The 21,800-nt window shown below is 46.0% G+C and overlaps 1 protein-coding gene across 3 annotated transcripts in view; it reads left to right on the top strand.

Annotated features, from left to right (window-relative positions):
* LOC126481424 (RNA-binding protein Raly-like) overlaps positions 1–21,800 on the top strand; it is a 440,289-nt gene that overhangs the window by 372,366 nt on the left and 46,123 nt on the right. For all 3 annotated transcript variants that reach the window (XM_050105166.1, XM_050105167.1, XM_050105165.1), the window contains exons 6-7: positions 5,521–5,714; positions 21,495–21,623. In XM_050105166.1, the coding sequence (XP_049961123.1) occupies positions 5,521–5,714; positions 21,495–21,623 (323 nt within the window). The remainder of the gene's footprint in view (positions 1–5,520; positions 5,715–21,494; positions 21,624–21,800) is intronic.

The raw sequence follows: 21,800 nt of genomic DNA, 5'->3' as shown, positions 1-21,800 counted from the left end.
ATTCCTTTTTCATAGCGTAACGACTTCCCCTCCGAGCCGGAACAGCCACAATAACCTTCAGTATCGTATTTTGTCGACCGGGCATTCTTTGTAGATCGGGGTTTCTGCCACTGCTGCTAGACCTGTAGGTAAATGTGCCCCGATCAACCTGCGAAATACGCCATTTCTTCATAAGATGATGTCTGGTACGTCCGAAAACAGTCGCACAGCTGGACCACTGAGTTACACCCACCTTCATTATGCAATCACACAACCCAAGATATTTTCAACATTACTTTATACACCCCATATAGTTGTTCCCACTCCATCCCATCCACAGACACCAGTGTCTCAACTTCCAAATGTTATATGGTGAATTATTTCCTAGTGATCTATCAGACCAGCGAGCCAGGCAACGCTAAGCAATAGCTAAATATATATGGGAATTGGGTCATCGTCCTGAGCTCCTTCTCCCTTTCTCTCTGTCCATGCCCCTCCTGTCCACGCTCTTTGTTCCTCTCCTTCTCCTACCCCCTCTATCTGTCTATCGGTTTCTCTTCCCTCTCTCTCTGTCTATCTCCACCTTCTCCCCACTCTCCACCTCCTCCTCCCGCCATTCTCTGTCGATCCCCCTCTGACCATTTCCTCCCCCGCCCTCTGTCTCTGTAAATCTCCTCTTCCCCCCTCTCCTCTCTCTCACCTTGAGCTTTGTTTATTTTTATTGCCAACAAAACTTATATTGGGAGTTAAAGTCCTGTAAATTGAATGGTTAAATCGATTTTATCACTGATATATGGGGCATGATAGTCCTCGCCTGCTGCGGATAGGAGCTTCAATAATAGAATTTCGCATACCGGATGGGTAGGATTGCAATCAAACGATTCAGATTCCGTAGTAGTATTCTAATCATAGGCCTGTAAGCCATAAATACAACTTTCCTGACTCCTGTTAAAACTGACTGTGAGGGAGAAAACAAAACAGAGCATATTAACAGCACAGAATTTTTTTTCTCGGAGCTTGCTTTAACAGAAAATCTCTACATTGCTGCTTTAAAAAAATGTAGCCAACGTTCGTCTGAATGTTAAGAGTAGTGTGTAAAAATTTGAAGCAATTCGGTCAAGAACGTTTCGAAATTTTTGCTAACAAGGTTTACCAATTATAAAATACGCTGACGAAAAAAAATCGCAACATCAAAAACAATTAATGTAGAGCAATTAAAATTCCGGGAAAACATTTGTCTAGGTAATATATTTAAGTGATTAACGTTCCAAGATCACAGGTTAATGTAAGCGTGAGATAAGCCATTAGTATATTGAAAGCAAGGCAAATTTCGATGCATTGAGTTGTGCAGGTGCCAGATGACAGTTTGTGGGATGGAGTTTCACAACTGTTGCACTTGGTCAGTCAATATGAGGACTGTTAATGATGTTCGTCGATAACGTTGGAATTGTCATCTGATGATGAATGTGCACGATTGGAGAGGGATCTGCTGATGGAGCAGACAAAGGTAACATGTCGACACTCTGTAGAACATTATAGGGGTTGATCCCAGACTCCTACGGTCGTCAGGAGAGATCCAGGCGGGATGCGGTGGTGCGGTCCTTCTTACGCTTGAGACAGCCAAGGAAACATCGTTGTCAATAACACATTTATTGGGCAGTAACACAGGACTGTCTTCCAAAGCGCCACGCCACAGCCTGACCGCCGGAGTAGTTCCTCGCCAACGGGGGAAACCGGGCTTGCGTCGTCTCGCAGTATAGGCAGCTCAGCGAAGTGTCGGACAGCGGCTGTTTCATCACGGACGGCCGCCGACACACGAACCCCGGCAGCCTACTGTCTACGAATTGATCTCCAGAGTGCTCTCGCTGACGGCGAAGATTTGCGCTCAGGAGTCCACCTGGAGAACTTGCTGGCTTGCAGGGGCCGGCTCCCAGCCTAGGAGACAGGAGCCAGCATCATCGGTGACTAATCGAAGCTGGAGGACGGGCAACGTCCAGGTCACGCAGGTCAAGCCTCAAAGAGCCCTGCACGGTGATCAGCGTTGCCTCGGAAGCTGGCAGTGCAACTGGTAGCAGCTAGGGCTGTTGATAAAATATCGCTATATATACACTGAAGCTCCAAACAAAACTGGTATAGGCATGTGTTTCAAATACAAGGCATAATACGGCGGTGCGGTCGGCAACCCCTATATGAGACAACAAGTGTTTGGCTCAGATTCTGGATCGGTTACTGCTGCTGCAATAGCAGGTTATCAATATTTAAATGAGTTTGAAGTGGTGTTATAGTCGACGCACGAGCGATGGGACACAGCATCTTCGATATAGCGATGAAGTGGGCTTTTCCCCTACTACCATTTCACTAGTGTACCGTCAATAATGAGGAATCGGGTAAAACATCAAATCACCGACATCGCTGCGGCTGGAAAAACATCCTGCAAGAACGGGACCAACGACGACTGAAGAGAGTCGTTTAACGTGACAGAAGTGTAACCCTTCTGCAAATTGCTGCAGATTTCAATGCTGGGCCATCGACAAGTGTCACCGTCCGAACCATTCAACGAAACATCATCCATAAGGGCTTTCGGAGCCGAAGGCTCACTCGTGTACCCTTGATGACCGCACGACACAAAGCTTTACACCTCGCCTGGGGCCGTCAGTACTGACATTGGACTGTTGATGACTGGAAACATGTTGCCTGCTCGGACGAGTCTCGTTTCAAATTGATCGAGCGGATGGACGAGTACGGGTGTGTGGACAACATTATGAATCCATGGACCCTGCATGTCAGCAGGGGACTGTTCAAGCTGTTGGAGGCTTTGTAATGGTGTTGGGCGTGTGCAGTTGGAGTGCTATGGGACTCCTGAAACCTCTGGATACGACTCTGACAGGTGAGACGTACGTAAGCATCCTGTCTGGTCACCTGCATCCATTCATTTCCATTGTGCATTCCGGTAGACTTGGGAAACTCCAGCAGGACAATGCGACACCCCACACGTCCAGAATCGCTACAGAGTGGCTCCAGGAACACTCTTCTTAGTTTAAACACTTTCGCTGGCCACCATACTCCCCAGACATGAGCATTATTGAGCATAGCTGGAATGTCTTGTAACGTGCTGTTCAGAAGAGATTTCCATCCCCTCGTACTCGTACGGGTCTATGGACAGCCCTGCAGGATTCATGATATCAGTCCCCTCCAGCACTACTTCAAACATTAGTCGAGTCCATGCCACGTCGTGTTGCGGCATTTCTGCGTGGTAGCGGGAGCACTACACGATATTACAGAGCATAGTAATCATGTAGGTGTAGATGTATTAGGCATGTATACCAGGTTCTTCAGTATATATATATATATATATATATATATATATATATATATATATATATATATATATATATCGTTCGGGAATATATCGATGTATTGGCGAAGGAAATATGGTAATATCGAGTACTGATATTTTTATTTTGTATTATATTTTTTTCACATTTTTCGATAAAGGGGCCTTTCTACTTTTTGACCTTTCATTGTGTCCAATCTTTCGTTTTGATTGTGTGAAGCAAGTATACGTGTCAAGTATAAATGTCAAGTACGGTTGCCCTGGGGAGTGGCGGTGTGAATGAAATAACAAGATTTCCGATGTGAAGAAATAGCACACTACTTGCGTTAAAAACAATTTTAATTCAAATAATGTGCTATTTCTTCACATCGGCATTCTTCAGAAACATTTGATGAAAATGATGAACAAAAGTCTAAATGACAAAAGTGGCCTTTGCCGTGGGCAGAGACGTGCGAGAGGAAATACTGACGTAATCAGAGCTCGGCGCTATTAACAGAAACTGCGACGTATAGCTTCGCTACGCAATTTTGACACTACAGCTGCTAGGTCGCTGACTTGGACAGAAAGGAATGAACGAGTGTCGTATGACTAGGGTCTCCCTTCGGGTAGACCGTTCGCCGGATGCAAGTCTTTCGATTTGACGCCACTTCGGCGACTTGCACGTCGATGGGGATGAAATGATGATGATAAGGACAACACAACACCCAGTCCCTGAGTGGAGAAAATCTCCGACCCAGCCGGGAATCGAAACCGAGAAATGAAAAATCAAGGAATTTGACTTGAAATGTTCCGGGAAAACCCATATGTACACTATGTGATCAAAAGTATCCAGACACGTGGCTGAAAATTACTTACAAGTTCGTGTCGCCCTCCGTCAGTAATGCAGGAATTAAATATGGTGTTGGACCACCCTTAGCCTTGACGACAGCTATCACTCTCGCAGGCACACGTTCAATCACGGAGTGCTGCACTGAGGAGACGTATCATTGTCGGTCGATGAGGCCTGGCACGATGTCGGCGTTCCAAAACATTCCAAAGATGTTCTGTGGGATTCAAGTCAGGACTCTGTGCTGGCCAGTCCATTAGGGGGATGTTATAGTCGTGTAACCACTCTGCCAGAGGCCGCGCATTGTGAACAGGTGCTTAATCGTGTTGAAAGATGCAATCGACATCCCCGAATTGCTCTTCAACAGTGGGAAGCAAGAACGTGCTTAAAACATCAATGTAGGCGTGTACTGTGACAGAGTCACGCAAAACAACGAGAGGTGGTAGTCCCCTCCATGAAAAACACGACCACACCATAATACCACCCACTCCGAGTTTTACTGTTGGCTCTACACACGCTGGCAGATGACGTTAACCGCGCATTCGCTTTACCCCCACCCTGCCATCGGATCGCCACATTCAATGTTTACGCTCCTCATACCAGACGAGGCGTCGTTTGGCATTTACCGGCGTGATGTGTGGTTTATGAGCAGCCGTTCGACCATGAAACCCAAGTTTTCTCACGTCCCGCTTGTCATAGTACTTGCAGTGGATCCTGATGCAGTTTGGAATTCCTATGTGATTGTCTGGATAGATGTCTGTCTATTACACATTAAGACCCTCTTCAACTGTCGGCGGTCTCTGTCAGTCAACAGACTAGGTCGGCCTGTATGGTTTTGTGCTGTGAGTGTACCCTTGACGTTTCCACGTCACTATCACATCGGTAACAGTGGACCTAGGGATATTAAGAGTGTGTAAATCTCGGATACAGACGTATGACACAAGTGACACCCAATGACCTGATCAAGTTCGAAGTCCGTGAGTTCCGCAGAGCGCCCCATTCTGCTCTCTCACGATGTCTAATGACTACTGAGATCCTTGATGTGGAGTACCTGGCAGTAGGTGGCAGCACAATGGACATAATATGAAAAAAGTATGTTATTGGGGGTGTTCGGATACTTTTGATCACATAGTGTAAATGAAGATACCATATATATAAAAAATTTGCAGTCTATGTCCCACTGACAGATCATTAGAGTAAACTGAAAAAATCTTAAATAGTTCTGTGAAGAGCTTTTCCAAATTCTTGGTAACAGTTTTAAACAGTGACCTGTCTTTAAATGGCAGTGTAGATTAATGAGGATTAAAACACAAAACCACTTGCTGTAGTGCGGGGAGTGACCGCCTCCGCTTCCGTCTCCGCTCACGGCCCTCTGTTGCAGCTACTACGCGTCGGCAGCGTTCGCCGCCCCGCGGCTGGTGCCGCCCCTCAAGAGGCCGCGGCTGGTGGCGCCGCCCCCGAGGCCCACCGCCGCCGCCGCCGCCGCCAAGATGGCCGCAGCCGCCGCCGCCGCCGCCGCTGCCGCCTCCGCCGCCCACAACAGCTGTACCGCCTCGCAGGACATCAAGACCTACAGTACGTGCCGCTGCCATAAGTCGTAAAAGCGCCATAATTACAGTTAAGCAAAAGACCAAAAATACATAATCAACAGCTTCTGAACTCCCCCTCTCATTTAACTGCTCGAAATATTCCAGAATGAGATTTTCACTCTGCAGCGGAGTGTGCGCTGATAAGAAACTTCCTGGCAGATTAAAACTGTGTGCCCGACCGAGTCTCGAACTCGGGACCTTCGCCTTTCGCGGGCAAGTGCTCTACCAACTGAGCTATCCAAGCACGACTCTCGCGCCGTCCTCACAGCTTTACTTCTGCCTGTATCTCGTCTCCTACCTTCCACACTCCGCTGCAGAGTGAAAATCTCATTCTGGAAACATCCCCCAGGCTGTGGCTAAGCCATGTCTCCGCAATATCCTTTCTTTCAGGGGTTCGCAGGAGAGCTTCTGTAAATTTTGCAAGGTGGGAGACCAGATTCTGGCAGCAGTAAAGTTGTGAGGACGGCGCGTGAGTCGTGCTTGGATAGCTCAGTTGGTAGAGCACTTGCCCGCGAAAGGCAAAGGTCACGAGTTCGAGTTTCGGTCTGGCACACAGTTTTAATCTGCTAGGAAGTGCCCGAAATATTGCTCGAAAAATTATTGTCGGTGATTATTTTTCCGAACTACGCAAAATCTACGTCTGAATAAAACAATGTTCAGCTGTGTAAAGCATTAACGTAAGGAAGAGACAGTCAATAAAAGGTATTATATTTCTCGTTGAATACTGTAGGTTCTTTCTATTGGTTTGTGTTCGTAAGTTCATTATTCCTTAAAGCAAATGCTGGAAGTAGTTATCAGGTATCGGTTTATCTATGCATAAAATAAGTAACAGCACGTATCAGGAATGTTTCTACTCTTCGAAATTACTCTATTCCATCTTTTGCACTTTCCAAGAATTAACAGAATTCTTGAGACGAAGAAATGGACAAGAACACATTTAACTTCCAACTATATCGCGCCAAAGCAGTAGCACACCTTGCAAGTGAAGAAGAACAGAGAGTACATACGTTTCAGTACACAGATATGTTTACCTTAGCAGTATATTCAATACAACCGTTTTTCTTTGAGCATAGAATTACGGTTGATTAATATTTTATAGGAAACAAAATGTAATATAGTTTTTAGTGATTTTATCTTTTTGAACAATTGTGAGAAACAATAACTACTACAATAACAATGTATTACGAGAGCTATATCTTTAATTTGTACTGTATCATGTACTTACGTATATCATAAAGACTAAGGTGTACTGAGCAGTACCATTACGAACTCCATTGTCACTTCCAGAGAAAGGAAAGCTATTTTATGATAACGAATGAAACAACAAGCATACTGCTCCGACTCATTGTTTATTTCATCTTCACGTTGCCTTTGACAGGTTTGCAATCCCGTCATCAGGTTGTTTTATATTGATTAATACGACAAGTATTGATTGTGTTACGGTGTTGCAATAACCTGTGGCACAGTCCACTAGAGAATAAAACAAAACACCATTTCAGTACATGGAGTATTGATTCTGGAGGTATTTCACTGATAGAATGGAATAAAATACAAGTGAGAAAGCAAAAATAAAAATAAAAATACTTCTGGATATCACAGGCTCTCGTTTCCTCTCGTCTTATATCGCTATCAGATAGGATAAAAACAGTGTTTAGAATCTAGTAAGTACAAAGGACATATAGCAGCGCCAAACAGCAATTTCGAGCGAGTCTCGAAGCATTGTGGATATCTTGGGATGCGTAGGGGAACAGAAATGTAACATTCGGGAGGACGACGGTTCAATCCCGCGTCCGGCCACCCTGATTTAGGTTTTCCGTGATTTCCCTAAATCGCTCCAGGCAAATGCCGGGATGGTTCCTTTCAAAGGGCACGGCCGACTTCCTTCCCCGTCCTTCCCTAATCCGATGAGACCGATGACCTCGCTGTCTGGTCTGCTTCCCCAAATAACCAACCAACCAACCAGAAATGTAAGTGTAAATGCATATCTGGTGACGACTAGATATATTTACAATTACATTTCTGAAACTTCCTGGCAGATTAAAACTGTGTGCCCGACCGAGACTCGAACTCGGACCTTTGCCTTTCGCGGGAAAGTGCTCTACCATCTGAGCTACCGAAGCACGACTCCCGCCCGGTACTCACAGCTTTACTTCTGCCAGTATCTCGTCTCCTACCTTCCAAATTTTACAGACTGGCAGAAGCTGTGAGTAGCGGGCGTGAGTCGTCATTCGGTAGCTCAGATGGTAGAGCACTTGCCAGCGAAAGGCAAAGGTCCGAGTTCGAGTCTCGGTCGGGCACACAGTTTTAATCTGCCAGGAAGTTTTATATCAGCGCACACTCCGCTGTGGAGTGAAAATTTCATTCTGGAAACATCCCCCAGGCTGTGGCTAAGCCATGTCTCCGCTATATCCTTTCTTTCAGGAGTGCTAGTTCTGCAAGGTTCACAGGAGAGCTTCCGTAAAGTTTGGAAGGTAGGAGACGAGATACTGGCAGAAGTAAAGCTGTGAGTACCGGGTGTGAGTCGTGCTTCGGTAGCTCAGATGGTAGAGCACTTGCCCGCGAAAGGCAAAGGTCCGAGTTCGAGTCTCGGTCGGGCACACAGTTTTAATCTGCCAGGAAGTTTCATATCAGCGCACACTCCGCTGCAGAGTGAAAATCTCACGAAGTCGGCTTTCAGCCGCGTTACCGTGCGAACGGGCTCGGCGCGCCGGGCAGTGCTCCGCAGGTGTTGTTGTTTACCCGCTAGCGCGCGGTCGCGTCGTTGTCTTGCCGTATAGTACCTGTACCGACCCGACATGGCGTTCTCATATCGAAAAGCTACAATCAAACTAACGTTCAACGCATCGTACACGAGACCGAAGGCCCATGAAATTGAACGGTTTCTACGAGACATCATGCACATCGAACCACAAGAACTGATAGGAATTCATCTGTCTATTGTAACCAGCACAGTGTACCTCAAACTGATTGACGAAGCGGCCTGCGACAGATTACTCCAACGATCTGCAAACGGCTTTCGCTTCTGTCACGCAGACGGTAACGTGAGCGTGGTAGGAGTTGACCATGCTGGTCTGGGGGTGCGTACCGTGTGCATCTTTGAACTACCGTTCGAAGTCCCTGCCAACCTAGTCGTTGATGCGCTGCGGCCATACGGCACAGTTCTGAGCCACACAGAGGAGAAATGGAACACATTCGAAACGTACCCTGTCCTTAACGGGGTACGACAAGTGCACATAGAACTTAAGAAGCACGTTCCATCGTATGTTTTCGTTGGTGGCTGCCGCGCAATTGTTATATATGATGGACAACCGAGGATCTGCTCGGGCTGCGGCCAGGAGGGCCATGTTAGAACTGAGTGTCTGCAGCGCCGCCTCGTTCAGGTGCCCCGCAATGAACTTCCCCAACGATCCACTATGACCACTCTCCCGCTAACATATGTGGAGGCGGCACGACATGATGTGATGGATGATCAAAACCTGCTACCTCCTCAAGCCGCTGCCAGCTCCGTTGGAGAGTCAGCGCCGTCGACGACGCCGCAGCTCAACGGTGCAGAGGTTCCTACAGCCTCCGCCCACCGCAGCGTCGTGGGCACCCAGCCACCGTCACTGTCGGGATCAGACACAGGGGTTCCTAGCGACCGAGACTGTGTCGAGCCCCGCCCTCAAGTGGATGTCGAATCTCGGACCCGAAAGCAAAAATCACCCAAGCGACACAAGAAGAGGCGATTGTCAGCTGACGAACAGGACAGGAATGTGAAGCCGGCGGAAGACATCGACTTCGTTGATTCGCCCACAATTGCAACGGACTCCAGTGGCATCATTCACCAGAAGGTGCCTGAAGACAAGGAACAGTCTCCTAAATCTGGTGGCCCAGAAAACGAGACGCACTGCGTCGACTCCCAAAATGTGGGCTCCTGTGAAAGCGTCCAGCCCCCAATGACATCACAATCGTCTCTTGGTGATTGGGCAGACGATATGGAGGCAGATGATGCACAGCCCATGGCTGACAATGAGCCCGGAGGGCTCTGCCAGTCAGGGACTCCTACGGCACAGTAATGCACAGCATGCAGATGGATGGCTGTGTGGTGTGTGGTGTGTGAAATCACTGTGGGATTGCACCGGCACACTGCCTCCGCCACTTGATATGTCTCAGTCATACCGTGTGGGAACAGTCAACGTAAATGGTATCCACTCCACTGTCAAGACCCGCATGTTACACGACATGATCAGAGCGGCAGACTTGGACATTGCCCTTCTCCAGGAGGTCCGTCCCGAGCTGTGTTTAGACCTATATGGCTACACCACGTACAGCCTACCCGTAGGTGATGGCGTAGGAGGAACGGCCATCCTTCTCCGAGATGGCATACACGCGACGGACGCGACGTACTTGCCGAAGGGGCGAGGCATCGCACTCACACTTGGCGCAGTGTGCCTCATTAACGTCTACGCTCCCTCCGGTAATTCGCACCGTGGTGACAGGCATGTCTTCTATTCGGAGGAGTTGGCCCCACTTTTGCAAGGAAATATGGACCATTACATAGTGGGCGGCGATTTTAACAGTGTTCTGCGGCCCGAGGACCAGATACCGCATTACGTCCCATGCCCCGCTCTACAAGCATTGATACGTGACCTCGCGCTCCACGACACATGGCTCTTGCATCATGGGACCCAGAGTGGATATATGCACTTTACCAGCCATTCTACCAGTCGTCTGGACCGGATATACGTCTCGCGTGCCCTCCGCACAGCAACCCGTGATGCAGAACTCTGGCCGACGGCCTTCACGGACCATCTTGCGTACATCTGCACTGTCACCTTGCCCCGACAACTCACAAGACGCAGCAGGGGCCCGTGGTCGCTGAACGTCTCCCTCCTTCGCGAGGAAGCGTGTCGGCGAGCAGTCACTGACACGTGGCGTCGATGTATCAGGCGCCTGCCTATGTATGCTTCCACGTTGCTGTGGTGGCTGGGATGTGTCAAACCTGCCCTCCGAAAGACCTTGATGGCCTACGGGCGTGACAGATCGAACTGGCAAAGGGCAACATCGGAATTTTACTATACAGCGTTACGTGAGCTGGCGACGCAACCGCCGTCTCCCGAACGTCAGATGTCCGTACAACGCATCAAAGTTCGTCTACTTCGCATCAGGACAGAGCAGCTAGACGGTGTCCGCATCCGTGCGCGAGTGCAAGACTGTATCCCCAACGAAACAGCGTCAGTGTATCACATTGTGCGCGAGAGGCGCCACCGCAAACGTCAGCTCATTACGGCGGTAAACACGGAGGACGGCGGGCGCGCAGTGACACAAGCGGACATCGCGCACACGTTCGCCAGACACTATGGGACCTTGTACATGGAAGATCCGCGAAATGTACGTGATTATGACGGGCTGTTGCACGATTTTCCCGCCCCTCGGGACGTGGCACCCGATGATAGTCTGCTGTTGCCCATTACACCCGACGAGCTGACATCGGCCTTGGCACGTGGAGCACCGAACAAGTCGCCTGGACCGGACGGTTTACCCCTGGAATTCTACCGCACTTTTTACCACCTTATGGGTGACAAGTGGCTCCAAATGTTTCAAGACCTGATCCGCCCTGATTTCACTGTCCCCACAGAATTCACAGAAGGCATCTTGATTCCAGTTCCGAAACCGAATGGTGGTTGTAGGTGGCAGGATTTTCGCCCACTCACACTCCTCAACAACGACTACAAGATCTTCGCCCGTATCCTCCGCGCGCGTCTCCACACCGCTATCGGGAAAGCCATCCACACCGATCAGACATGTTTAGGTGGTGTCAGCAACATTCATACGGCGTTAGGAGCATACCGCGACGTAATTGCTTTGACGGCGGCCTGCAAAATACGAGGCGCCCTTGTCGCCGTAGATTTTGACCACGCATTCGACCGCGTCGATCACGGCTTCTTACGCGCAGTTTTGCATCGCATGGGCCTCTCTCCGGAGTCTGCACAGGTGGTCCTTCGACTGGTCCACGGAGCGCGCTCCCGCATGATGGTCAACGGTTATCAGTCTGGTCACATTGTTGTTGGACGGTCAGTGCGACAAGGGTGCCCCCTGTGGGGCATATTATTTGCTGCCGCACTTGAACCAGCTTTACATGGTCTACGGCAGCGATTAACTGGTATCTCCTTGCGGGACGTGACCTTTTGTTGTGGTGCACTCGCCGATGACGTGGTGTTCCTGGCCAGATCAGAGGATGAAATGCATATGGCGCTACAGTGGCTACGCCAGTACGGGGCGGTCGCTGGGAGCGTCATCAACGTGAAGAAGACAAAGTACATGGATGTCGGAGGGGGGATTTCCCACACAACGGCGGTGCCCTTTGACAAGGTGCCCGTACTCAAGTGTTTAGGAGTGCAATTCTATAGCAATGTCCGCCGAACGGCGGCGGCTACGTACCGCCGGCTCCTACACCAGACACGTGCTCTGCTGCAGGACAACAAACTGCGTCGCTTGGATATGCTCCTCAGAACACGTTATGTCAACACCTATCTTGTCTCAAAACTGAACTATTTCGCGCATATCCTTCCCTTGACAGCTACGATGGCCGACAGATTTCAAGCAGCATATGGACATTTCGTAAGCACCGGTCTGGTTTTTAAAGTACGATACGCCACCCTGACACTGCCGCAGCGGGCGGGCGGTATCGGTTTAATTCACGTATATAACCGTGCGCGATCGCTTTATCTCAACACTATGCGTCGCACGTGGACCTCTGCCCACGCCACTCTGACGGGCTCCCTGATAGCGGAAGTGGCACCACACTCTCGGCATCCCCCGGTTTCTGTAGGACACATTTCACCGGCACTCACCCACATCAGAGACTTCTTTGTTGACTTCAGCTACTTACGTTCAGAACTTCCGACGACAAGGAAGCCCAGCACAAAAGACTATTATCGCCTCTATCAGCAGCGGCAACCTGTAAATACGGTCACCCACAGACACCCTGAAGTTGCCTGGAACACGGTGTGGCGAGCGGTACACACGCCTTTTCTACCTACGACGGTGCGTTCATTGTGGTACGTAGTTGTGAATGGGAAGTTCGCTACTCGTCAGAGGTTACATTCCATACATCTGACGGACGACCCCTTGTGTCCGACATGCTCAGTCGCTGACTCGGATGCACACCGTCTGACGTGTGCCGCGACCAGCGAGTGCTGGCTACTGACGCAGCGCATACTGGCATTACTCTTGCGGCGATTGCCGGAGTCTATCTCCCCTGATGACGTATTGCGCCCCGACGTCGTATACTTTCCATCAACCAGAACGAACGCCGTTAACTGGCTAAAAGGCATGGCCGTTTACTACATATTTTGCGATGCTCCCAAAGGCACACTCGACTTTTGGTCCCTATTGATGACGACACATGCAGCTTTCAGCCGCCACCCGAAGTACAGAACTCGTTTCGCAAATTATTTAGGTTCATTATTTGCGGATCCTCCTGCTCACTGGGGCGTTCCGGGTATGAGACGCTGAAAATGAAGAAGAATCCTGGAGCATATTGATCCTCTACGGACGGAATAGGGGGGAACCCCTCCCAACAGACGAGAAGACGACTCGGACGCTCGGCTACGGCAGTTGTAGGATCTTTCTTTGTAATGAAACAAAAATAAATCTATAATACACAAAAAATGTTATAAAAATTAAAGAAATAAATAAATAAAAAGAACAACATCGACAAACCCACTCCATCCTCTTCCTGATCCTTCGATCCTCGAACTCGAACACGTTGCTTGGGCGTGGCGTCGGGATGGCCAGGCTTCGGGTGTCGACCCCTGCCCTACCCGTCGTCCTGCTCCTGCAGCGGTTCATTAGGGCGAAAAAAATAATAATAATAATAATAAAAGAAAAGATGGTAGAGCACTTGCCCGCGAAAGGCAAAGGTCCGAGTTCGAGTCTCGGTCGGGCACACAGTTTTAATCTGCCAGGAAGTTTCATATCAGCGCACACTCCGCTGCAGAGTGAAAATCTCATTCTGGAATTACATTTCTGTTCATCTATGCAAGCAAAGATTAGTGTAAGTCTGCATAATTTATGTAACATCTTTAGCATTTGCCTCATATGATCTATCATTGACATTTTGCACAATATTTTTAATACAAATTAATTAACTTGAACTGCAATAGCAGTAGTATATTTTACATTGTTCCACTGGCAACAAAGTCTGCAACCCGCGATTACGAAAAAAGGTCAAATATAACAAGTACTCCGCCTTTTAGATAAGAAAACGTCTTTATTCACCCACTTTTAAACAAAATTCATTAATTAATGAACTCGATCGGTGAACTTATTATGTGTTTAAATCTAATGCAGCCTTTGCTCCATAAGTCTACTTTCTTTTTGAGACTTTTCCTTCCATATTTGTATTCTTATATTATTACTCATGCCTCTGGAATTAGTTTTCATGAAACTTAGAACTTGATATGTATAAGAACACTCAGAAATGTTTTCGATTACCAAAATTTACACTTACAATAGAACATAAAAATTCTCATCTGAGTGTTAGTTTTACTCACGTGGAAGCAATCATATCTTCTTTACCTCTCACCAAGCCAAGTACAGGGTGACACACGGGAGACAGACGGTTTTTTAATGAAATAATACTCAGCTAACTTTAAAATTAATGCATGTGTATTTACACAAAATCAAAGCTCATTATTTGCCATTTTAGTTAATAAAGTTATTTGTGAAAAATGATGTCGTCAAGGTGATGTCCATCATTTCGAATGCAGGACTCAAGTCTCTTCTCAAAATCCTCCATCACACGGACTAAAATCTCTGCAGGGATGGCAGCAATTTCTTGAATGATTGCATTCTAACTCGTCCAAATTTCGTGGATTGTGGTTATAGACACAGTTCCTAAGGTACCCCTACAGAAAGCAGTCACATACTGACAAGTCGGGAGACCTGGGAGGCCAAGGAACATTGCCAAAACGTGACATAATCTGGCCAGGAAACATGCGTCTAACGACTGTCATTGAAGTGTTTGTGGTGTGCGATGTTGCCCCATCCTGCTGGAACCAAACGTGTTTTAAAGGAATTCGTCATATTCTTAGTTCTGGTTTCAAGAATTTTTCAAGCATACGATCGTAACGAACCGAATTAACAGTAAAAAGTAAAAAATAAGGTCCAATAATGCCAACAGAGCCAAGAGCACACCACACTTACATTTTCTGAGTGTAGAGGACGCTGGTGGATATGGTGTGGATGTTCTGGTGTCCAGTAACGTAGGTTTTGCTTATTCACGGTCCCGTTTAAATGAAAATTAGCTTCATCGCTCATCAATAAAATTTCATTTTCATTCGATCCCAAAATCACTTGCATTCTGTAAGCGAAGTTTTCTCGTACAGCAAAATCAGTTTCCTTAAGTTGTTGGACAATGAGCATTTTGTAGGAATGGAATTTTAATTCTTCATGCAAAATTCGTCTAACCGATTCACGATTGATTCGTAACTCACTAGCATGACGTCTAGCTGACCGTCCTGGGCTTCTGACTGCCGCTTGCCTTATCCTTTCAACATCTTCTGGTGTCTTTACTCTGCGTCTCGGGCCAAGATGCTTCTTTTCCAGTATGTTTCCAGCTGATCTGAAGTTTTCCTCCCACCTGAGGATTGTGATACGGCTCGTAACAGCTCCATGTCGACCGACATCAAAATGCGCACGAAACAATCGCCGTGTAGCAATAACTGACTCACCACTTTTCACGAAAACGTTATAGACAAACACTCGACGTCACAAGTCCCACTGTTCCATAGTGACTGAGTAAATGAAATGGCGTCTTGTGTGGATCAGAACTAGCCCCACCACGACCACCGCCCACCACCGCGCCCTCAGTACTACGCAGTTCAAAACCGTCCGTCTCCCGTGTGTCACCCTGTACATACGTACCAGTTTATCTCTCTTGGAGTCTGTGAGTTAGTCAGGGTCTTTAATTTGATCTTTTGGGTTTCAGCGCCACTGTGTTTGTCGAGTAACGATATAAGTCACGTATCCTGCACAGGAATTAATGGTTTTTACTCACCACGTTTATTGTTTATGCATAGTCTGCAGCATATCCTTTGAGATAGATAGAGAGAGAGAGAGAGAGAGAGAGAGAGAGAGAGAGAGAGAATGTTCCTTATTTTATTACATTTATACACAGTCTCAGTTGAGCAGAAGTTTAGCAGCGACCGTCCTCCTGTGTATTCAACTTGGTCTTATTTTGACATCTGAAAATCAGTTTGGATGTCACGACTCAAGTGAGCCTCGTAAGCAACTGGATGAGAGAAAAACTTATACCAACAAAAATAAAGGTAACAAATATCACGTTGTTGGACGAAGTTATTCAGTTAGATACTGGGTGGTGTGTCACTAAAGGCGCCGCACGTGGTCAGCCGTTCCTTTCCTCCTCCACATCTGCATAGTCACTCCAAAACTAAACTCCGTTGCACTCATAATTTTGTCAGTGTTTATCGGTTCCGGCGCTTGCGAGACGGAAAAAAGTCTCGGGTTCGAATTTCAGTGGCCCTTTCCTTCGTAAATCCCGGGATGTGAGAAAATTTCAGGACCCAAGCAGAAGATTCAAGATCATTGCTTGATCCAAGCGAGAATTATTTTCCGGAAAATATTTAGTTAATAATTGGAAGAAACAAATGAACGCTGTGCTTTGAGGAGACAACTAAGCGCATACCATTGACTGGAACACATTCTGTGTAATATTCACCGATGGCATCTGCTCCAGCGCCGTTGATAACGTGTTACTACCCCGTCTAAATACCGAACTCGCCAATAGGCGTGAATGCAGTGCGTATCGTTTTCCTAGGCATGTTTTGAGGATGGGAGATATTACGGGATCATGTAGGAACTAGTGCTTCGTTCTTTTTGCGTTCAACGGGCAAGAGATGGCTTTTAATGGTATAGTATCGGTGAAAATAAAGTCTTACCTTTCTCTTTATTTCTTCACTCTTTTCCGTTTCTCTTCCAGTCTTCCATTCATTTTGAAATTGTAAATTTCAGTGTTACATGTCGCTGTGTGATAATGATCCTTAAATTCCTGTTAAACACAGATCTACATGACAGTTCCAATTTTAGGTCCGTACCGGAGATTAGCTGTTTTCTTCAGTTTCAGTTCAAAGAGAACAGACAATGAAGCAACGTAGAAGATGAATATACTAATATAGATTATTGTTAGGCTCCGTCTCTTGAAAAACAGTGCTTCAAGGGAGACAACGCCATTTCGTGTGATCACTATCCACGCAGAAACTATGAAGACTGACAATTGGAAGTTCAGAATCAATTTGGAATCGAACGACTTACAAATGACCTGCCAAAGTGACCGAAATCACTAAGCCTGAGTAAGCAGATGGAAATCGCTAAAGCATAGGTCTACAGCAGTTCAAAGGAAAAAATGGCAGTACCGCATCAGTGGTGATATTTACGTGACACTGTCTTCTTTTGTAAAATACATTTCACGTGAAAAGGCAGATCGAGAATGGTTCAAGGAGAAATCAAACAGGAAGCCGCACAGTTTTAGGTATTATGAATGTCTTATCCACGGAGAGAGAAGGTCTCAATCGGTTGTTCTCGGTCCATTGCTTAACCATCTGCAGTCCGAAAGATTATTAAGACTGCAGCTGAATATCGCTGCAATATTCAGATGGTTGCTGTAGAATAACAACGTAACTAATGTAATGAACTACCATAGGAAGAGGGTCTACATCGAAGCATTGATTCATACTTCAGGGTTTTGTACAAGTTCGAATATGTTTTTCATTGAGTGAACTGAATTTTGGATCGTACCATGGCCAACATTTCAACATTGTTGTCCCAGAATTCAGGTCTCCGTTCAAGACACATTATCCACGAAACTGTTAGGAAGAATGCGAAATGTATGTCTCCTTGCTTACACAGGGTGGAGAATTACAGCTTCCACGAAATACTTCATGCGCCTTACGGTAGGCAAAGGTGCAGGTGATGTAAGTTGGGTTGCCTACGTTAAGGTGCGTGGAACATTGTCCAGCGTAGTTTCACACTGTACAGTCACATTAGTCTGACAGCAGCCCGAACGACAACCTTTTGCAGCGCTCACCACTTTGAAAGGTACAGGAAGAGAGTCAGGGAGATTCTCCAAGGTATCGACAAGGATGTGAACTCGTGCTGGCTCCAGCACCGCGACCCATTGCGCCAGGTTTCTCGGTTCAGGATACATGGTGACGGCCGAGGAAATTCCACGGATCCTCAACTGGGCTTAAATCGGCGGAGTTTGGTGGCCAGAGCAATATGGTAAACATATCCTGACGTTTTCCCAACCACGAACATACAGTGCGAGCTGTGGGACGTGGTGCATTGTGTTGCTGGTAGATGCCAACGTGTCGAGGAAGAAAAAACTGAGTACAAGAGAGGACATGATCCCCAGAGATAGATGCATACTGTTTTGGTCCATTGTGTCCTACAGAATGGCGAGATTATCTGAAGAATCCCCAGACCATAATGTTTTCTCTTCTAATCTTGACCTTTCCAACGATTGTTGCAGGGTGTTTGCTTTCAGGCGTTTCATTCTGATGGAGCTTAAGGGTAACCCACCGTGGTTCAGGTCGAAAAAAATCGATTTTCGGCTTTTATCATATTTCGATAGATTAAGGTTTTATTAAAGTACTCTGAAAAGGATTTTGCTGAAAAATTTTTTTTAGAGCATGTAAAGAGCATTTTCCTACCACGCGTGTTTATGTGCCACGCCCACTTTTCTGTCACCCACTCTTCTGAATATATTTTAGATCTTTATATCCCCTACATTTCACTTTAGAGATATTTTTATACTCGGGACCGTGTTGACTATACTTGGAATGCAACGGTCGGTATTCTTTTGTTTCTGCTGTTTGTAAACAACACGCTTTCAAACACGCGGTTAGTTTTGGTCAAGTGTGATTGCTTCTTTATGTGTGTTTTGTTGTGTTTATTGAAGACGACGAAACGTAAAGGCATTTCCAAGAAACAACAATTTAGAGGAATCAAGTTTAGAAAGATTTCTGTACAAGAGGTTATGTCACCTGGCAACGATGTTTCTAATTGTAATTCTTCAACAAGTGCATCATCAAACAAGTTCTCACCATTTCAAGAGAGTTACAACGAATTTACTGTAACTTTATTATAAATCTTAGAATATTATCACATGTAATTTCTAAATTTGTACAATGAAGACAGTGTGGTGAGTCACAGAGTGTGAAAATTTGTGAGAGCGCCAGTGGGAGAAAAGTCCTAGCAATTGCTTTGGATTTAATTTGCTCTAAATGCTCAGCTGTGATTTCATTTATGAGTTCTTTAAAACCAGATGCAAGTGGCTCTTATGAAATAAATATTAGATTAGTTTATGCCTTACGATCAATTGGCAAGGGCATGGCTGCAGGGAGAACATTTTGTTCAGTGAATAACTTACATCAGCCACCAAATAAATTTGAAAAACTGACTGCAATATCAGAGAAAGCTGTATGTGAGGTCAGTGAGGAAAGCATGAAACTGGCTGCTAGGGAAGCAGTGGAAGAAAATGATGGATGCTCGGATATTGCAGTTGTTGCTGGAAGTTGGCAGAAATAGGACACACTTCTCTGAATGGAGTAGTGATTGCTACGAGTGTAGACACCGGTAAAATGTTAGATGTGGAGACACTGTCTAAATATTGCAAATGTTGTAAAGTCAGTGAACATAAAGAACACAACTGTGTGGTTAATTTTAGAGGAACAAGTGGTGGTATGGAAGTTCATGGAGTACACCAAATATTTCATCACTCCGTGTAAGCAAGAGGCGTGCGGTACACAAAATATTTGGGCGATGCTGACAGTAAGGTATACAAGAATGTGGTGAACTCTAAGCCATATGGAGATGCCATTATTAAGAAAATAGAATGCGTAGGCCATGTTCAAAAACGTTTGGGAACAAGACTGAGAAAACTAACTGTTGATATGAGAGGAAAAAAATTAGAAGATGAAAAATTGTTGACCGGGTCAGTTAACTAAAACCGAAATAGAAAACTTGCAGGAATACTATGTGCACGCAATTAGGAGAAATAAAGAAAATCTGGAGGCAATGAAGAGAGATGTTTTGGCCATACTCTTCCGTAAGTCCTCTAATGATGATAAGCCATGTCATGGATTGTGTCCCTCAGGAGAAAATTCATGGTGCAAATGCAATAGGGCTCAGGCAACTGGAGAACCTTATTCTCACCAGCTTACTCTTCCTATTGCTGTTATTACAGCAATGAAACCTATTTTCAGAGACTTGCCTCATCCTGACCTTGCATGGGCAGACATAGAACCCAAATGAATGTTTCAACAGCATAATTTGGAACCGCCTTCCTAAAACTGTATTTGTAGGCATGCATACAATGAAACTAGGAGTTCATGATGCTGTTATTAGATTCATTTGTGGTAAAAATGGAAAGTGTTGGGTACTGAAAAAGCTGGGAATTAATCCAGGTGAAAATACGAACACTGGGCTGCAACATTGTGATAAAATGAGTTTACCCGGTGCAGACAGGTCTGCATCTAATATGGCCAAGAAAGCAAGACAAACATCCAGGAAGGTGAAGAAGAAGCCGGAAGACCTGCTAAATTCCAAAGAAGGGCAATCATATGCAGCAGGACAGTTTTAATTAACTATAAGTAACTAATTTCAAAAGCTTTTTCTTTGAAGCAATTTCCCGAAACTAAAATGTTCAGGACATATGTCCCATTATATGAGAAACTATTACAGATAAATGAATGAAATTTTCAGAGACTCTGCATAACATAAAAAGCCACCTCTAGTACAACATTCATTACTATTCCCCCATCAGGAAGCTCACAAAAATATTTTCTGTAGAAAAAATTAATTTTTTTCTTAATAAATTTAAAAAAGTATTTCTTAAAAACTGTAAAATGGTTAAAGTTGATTTTAGTACAGTTGACTCTATTAGCATCGTGTAACATACAGTAAAAATATTTTTTCAGAAATGGGTCAAATACTTGCCTAAATTAACATGGGTTAGATAGACAGGGTGTGGTCCCCTTAACGTGTGATCCATCTTGAAAGGCCACCTGTCGCCACGCAGTGGACGTCCTGTTACGGTATTGGCGTGCAAATTCCAGTCTTCATCGCAGATGAACAGTAGTCAGCGTGGGTGCATTATCCAGGCGCCAGCTGTGGAGGCCCATACGTAGCAACGATCGCTGAACGGTCGCTGAGAAGACACTGTGACACTGTTGATAGCCCCCAGGTTCAGCTGGGCATTCAGTTTCTCAACAGATGTATTTTTATTCATCGGTACACATCTCCGCAGAATGTTCACTCCTGTTATCTTTGGCCTTTAGTGCACCACGAATACTTCTTCGCCGGTTTTGGATAGCGCCATTGTGCCATGCATGGCGTACTTTAAACACAGCATCAGGTGAACAGTTTACAGACCTAGCTGTCTCAGACATGATTTCACACTTGGGAATGGAAGCCATTCATCATGACCTTACCAACATCAATTAAATGACCCAGTTCCCAAATTACAACGACTTCACTATTTCCCCCATGCTAGGCTTTATATACCCTCCACTTCTAGTGCTGCCATTTGTCGTCTGAGTGGTCGCTGCACGTTGACGTCGAACATAGACGGTGGTAACATTATCGTGTCTGGACCACACATTTTGCCCTTCCTGAATTACCCAAATAAGTCAGAGTCAGTTTAAGTTTGTTAAGCTACTGGTTTCACATTGGACGCTTTCTATTTAGTACATTGTTGTTTCAGGTAATCCAGACATCTTGATCTGCGGTAACTGCCGTGAGATGTTCACCGACCTCCATGAACTCCTGGAGCACAAGAAGACGTACTGCAAGCTGCGCTTCACCTGCAAGTGCCACAACGGTCTGAAAATGAGTAAGGCCGCCCAACGAATACCAGCGCCAGCACAAAGCGACAGCTCGCGGAGCGTAACAGCACCGAAAATGAGATTGGATTAGAATAAACAGGCGTCGAGACTAGAAACATGGAAGGTGTTAGGGGTATAAGCGCAGATATTGTGATTATCGGTACCTTAATATTTAACGACATCAG

This window comes from Schistocerca serialis, chromosome 5 (assembly GCF_023864345.2).
Source record: "Schistocerca serialis cubense isolate TAMUIC-IGC-003099 chromosome 5, iqSchSeri2.2, whole genome shotgun sequence".
In the NCBI taxonomy this organism is placed as follows: Eukaryota; Metazoa; Arthropoda; class Insecta; order Orthoptera; family Acrididae; genus Schistocerca; species Schistocerca serialis.
Note: the sequence above shows the minus strand (reverse complement) of the source record. Positions and strands in the feature narration are given on the sequence as shown.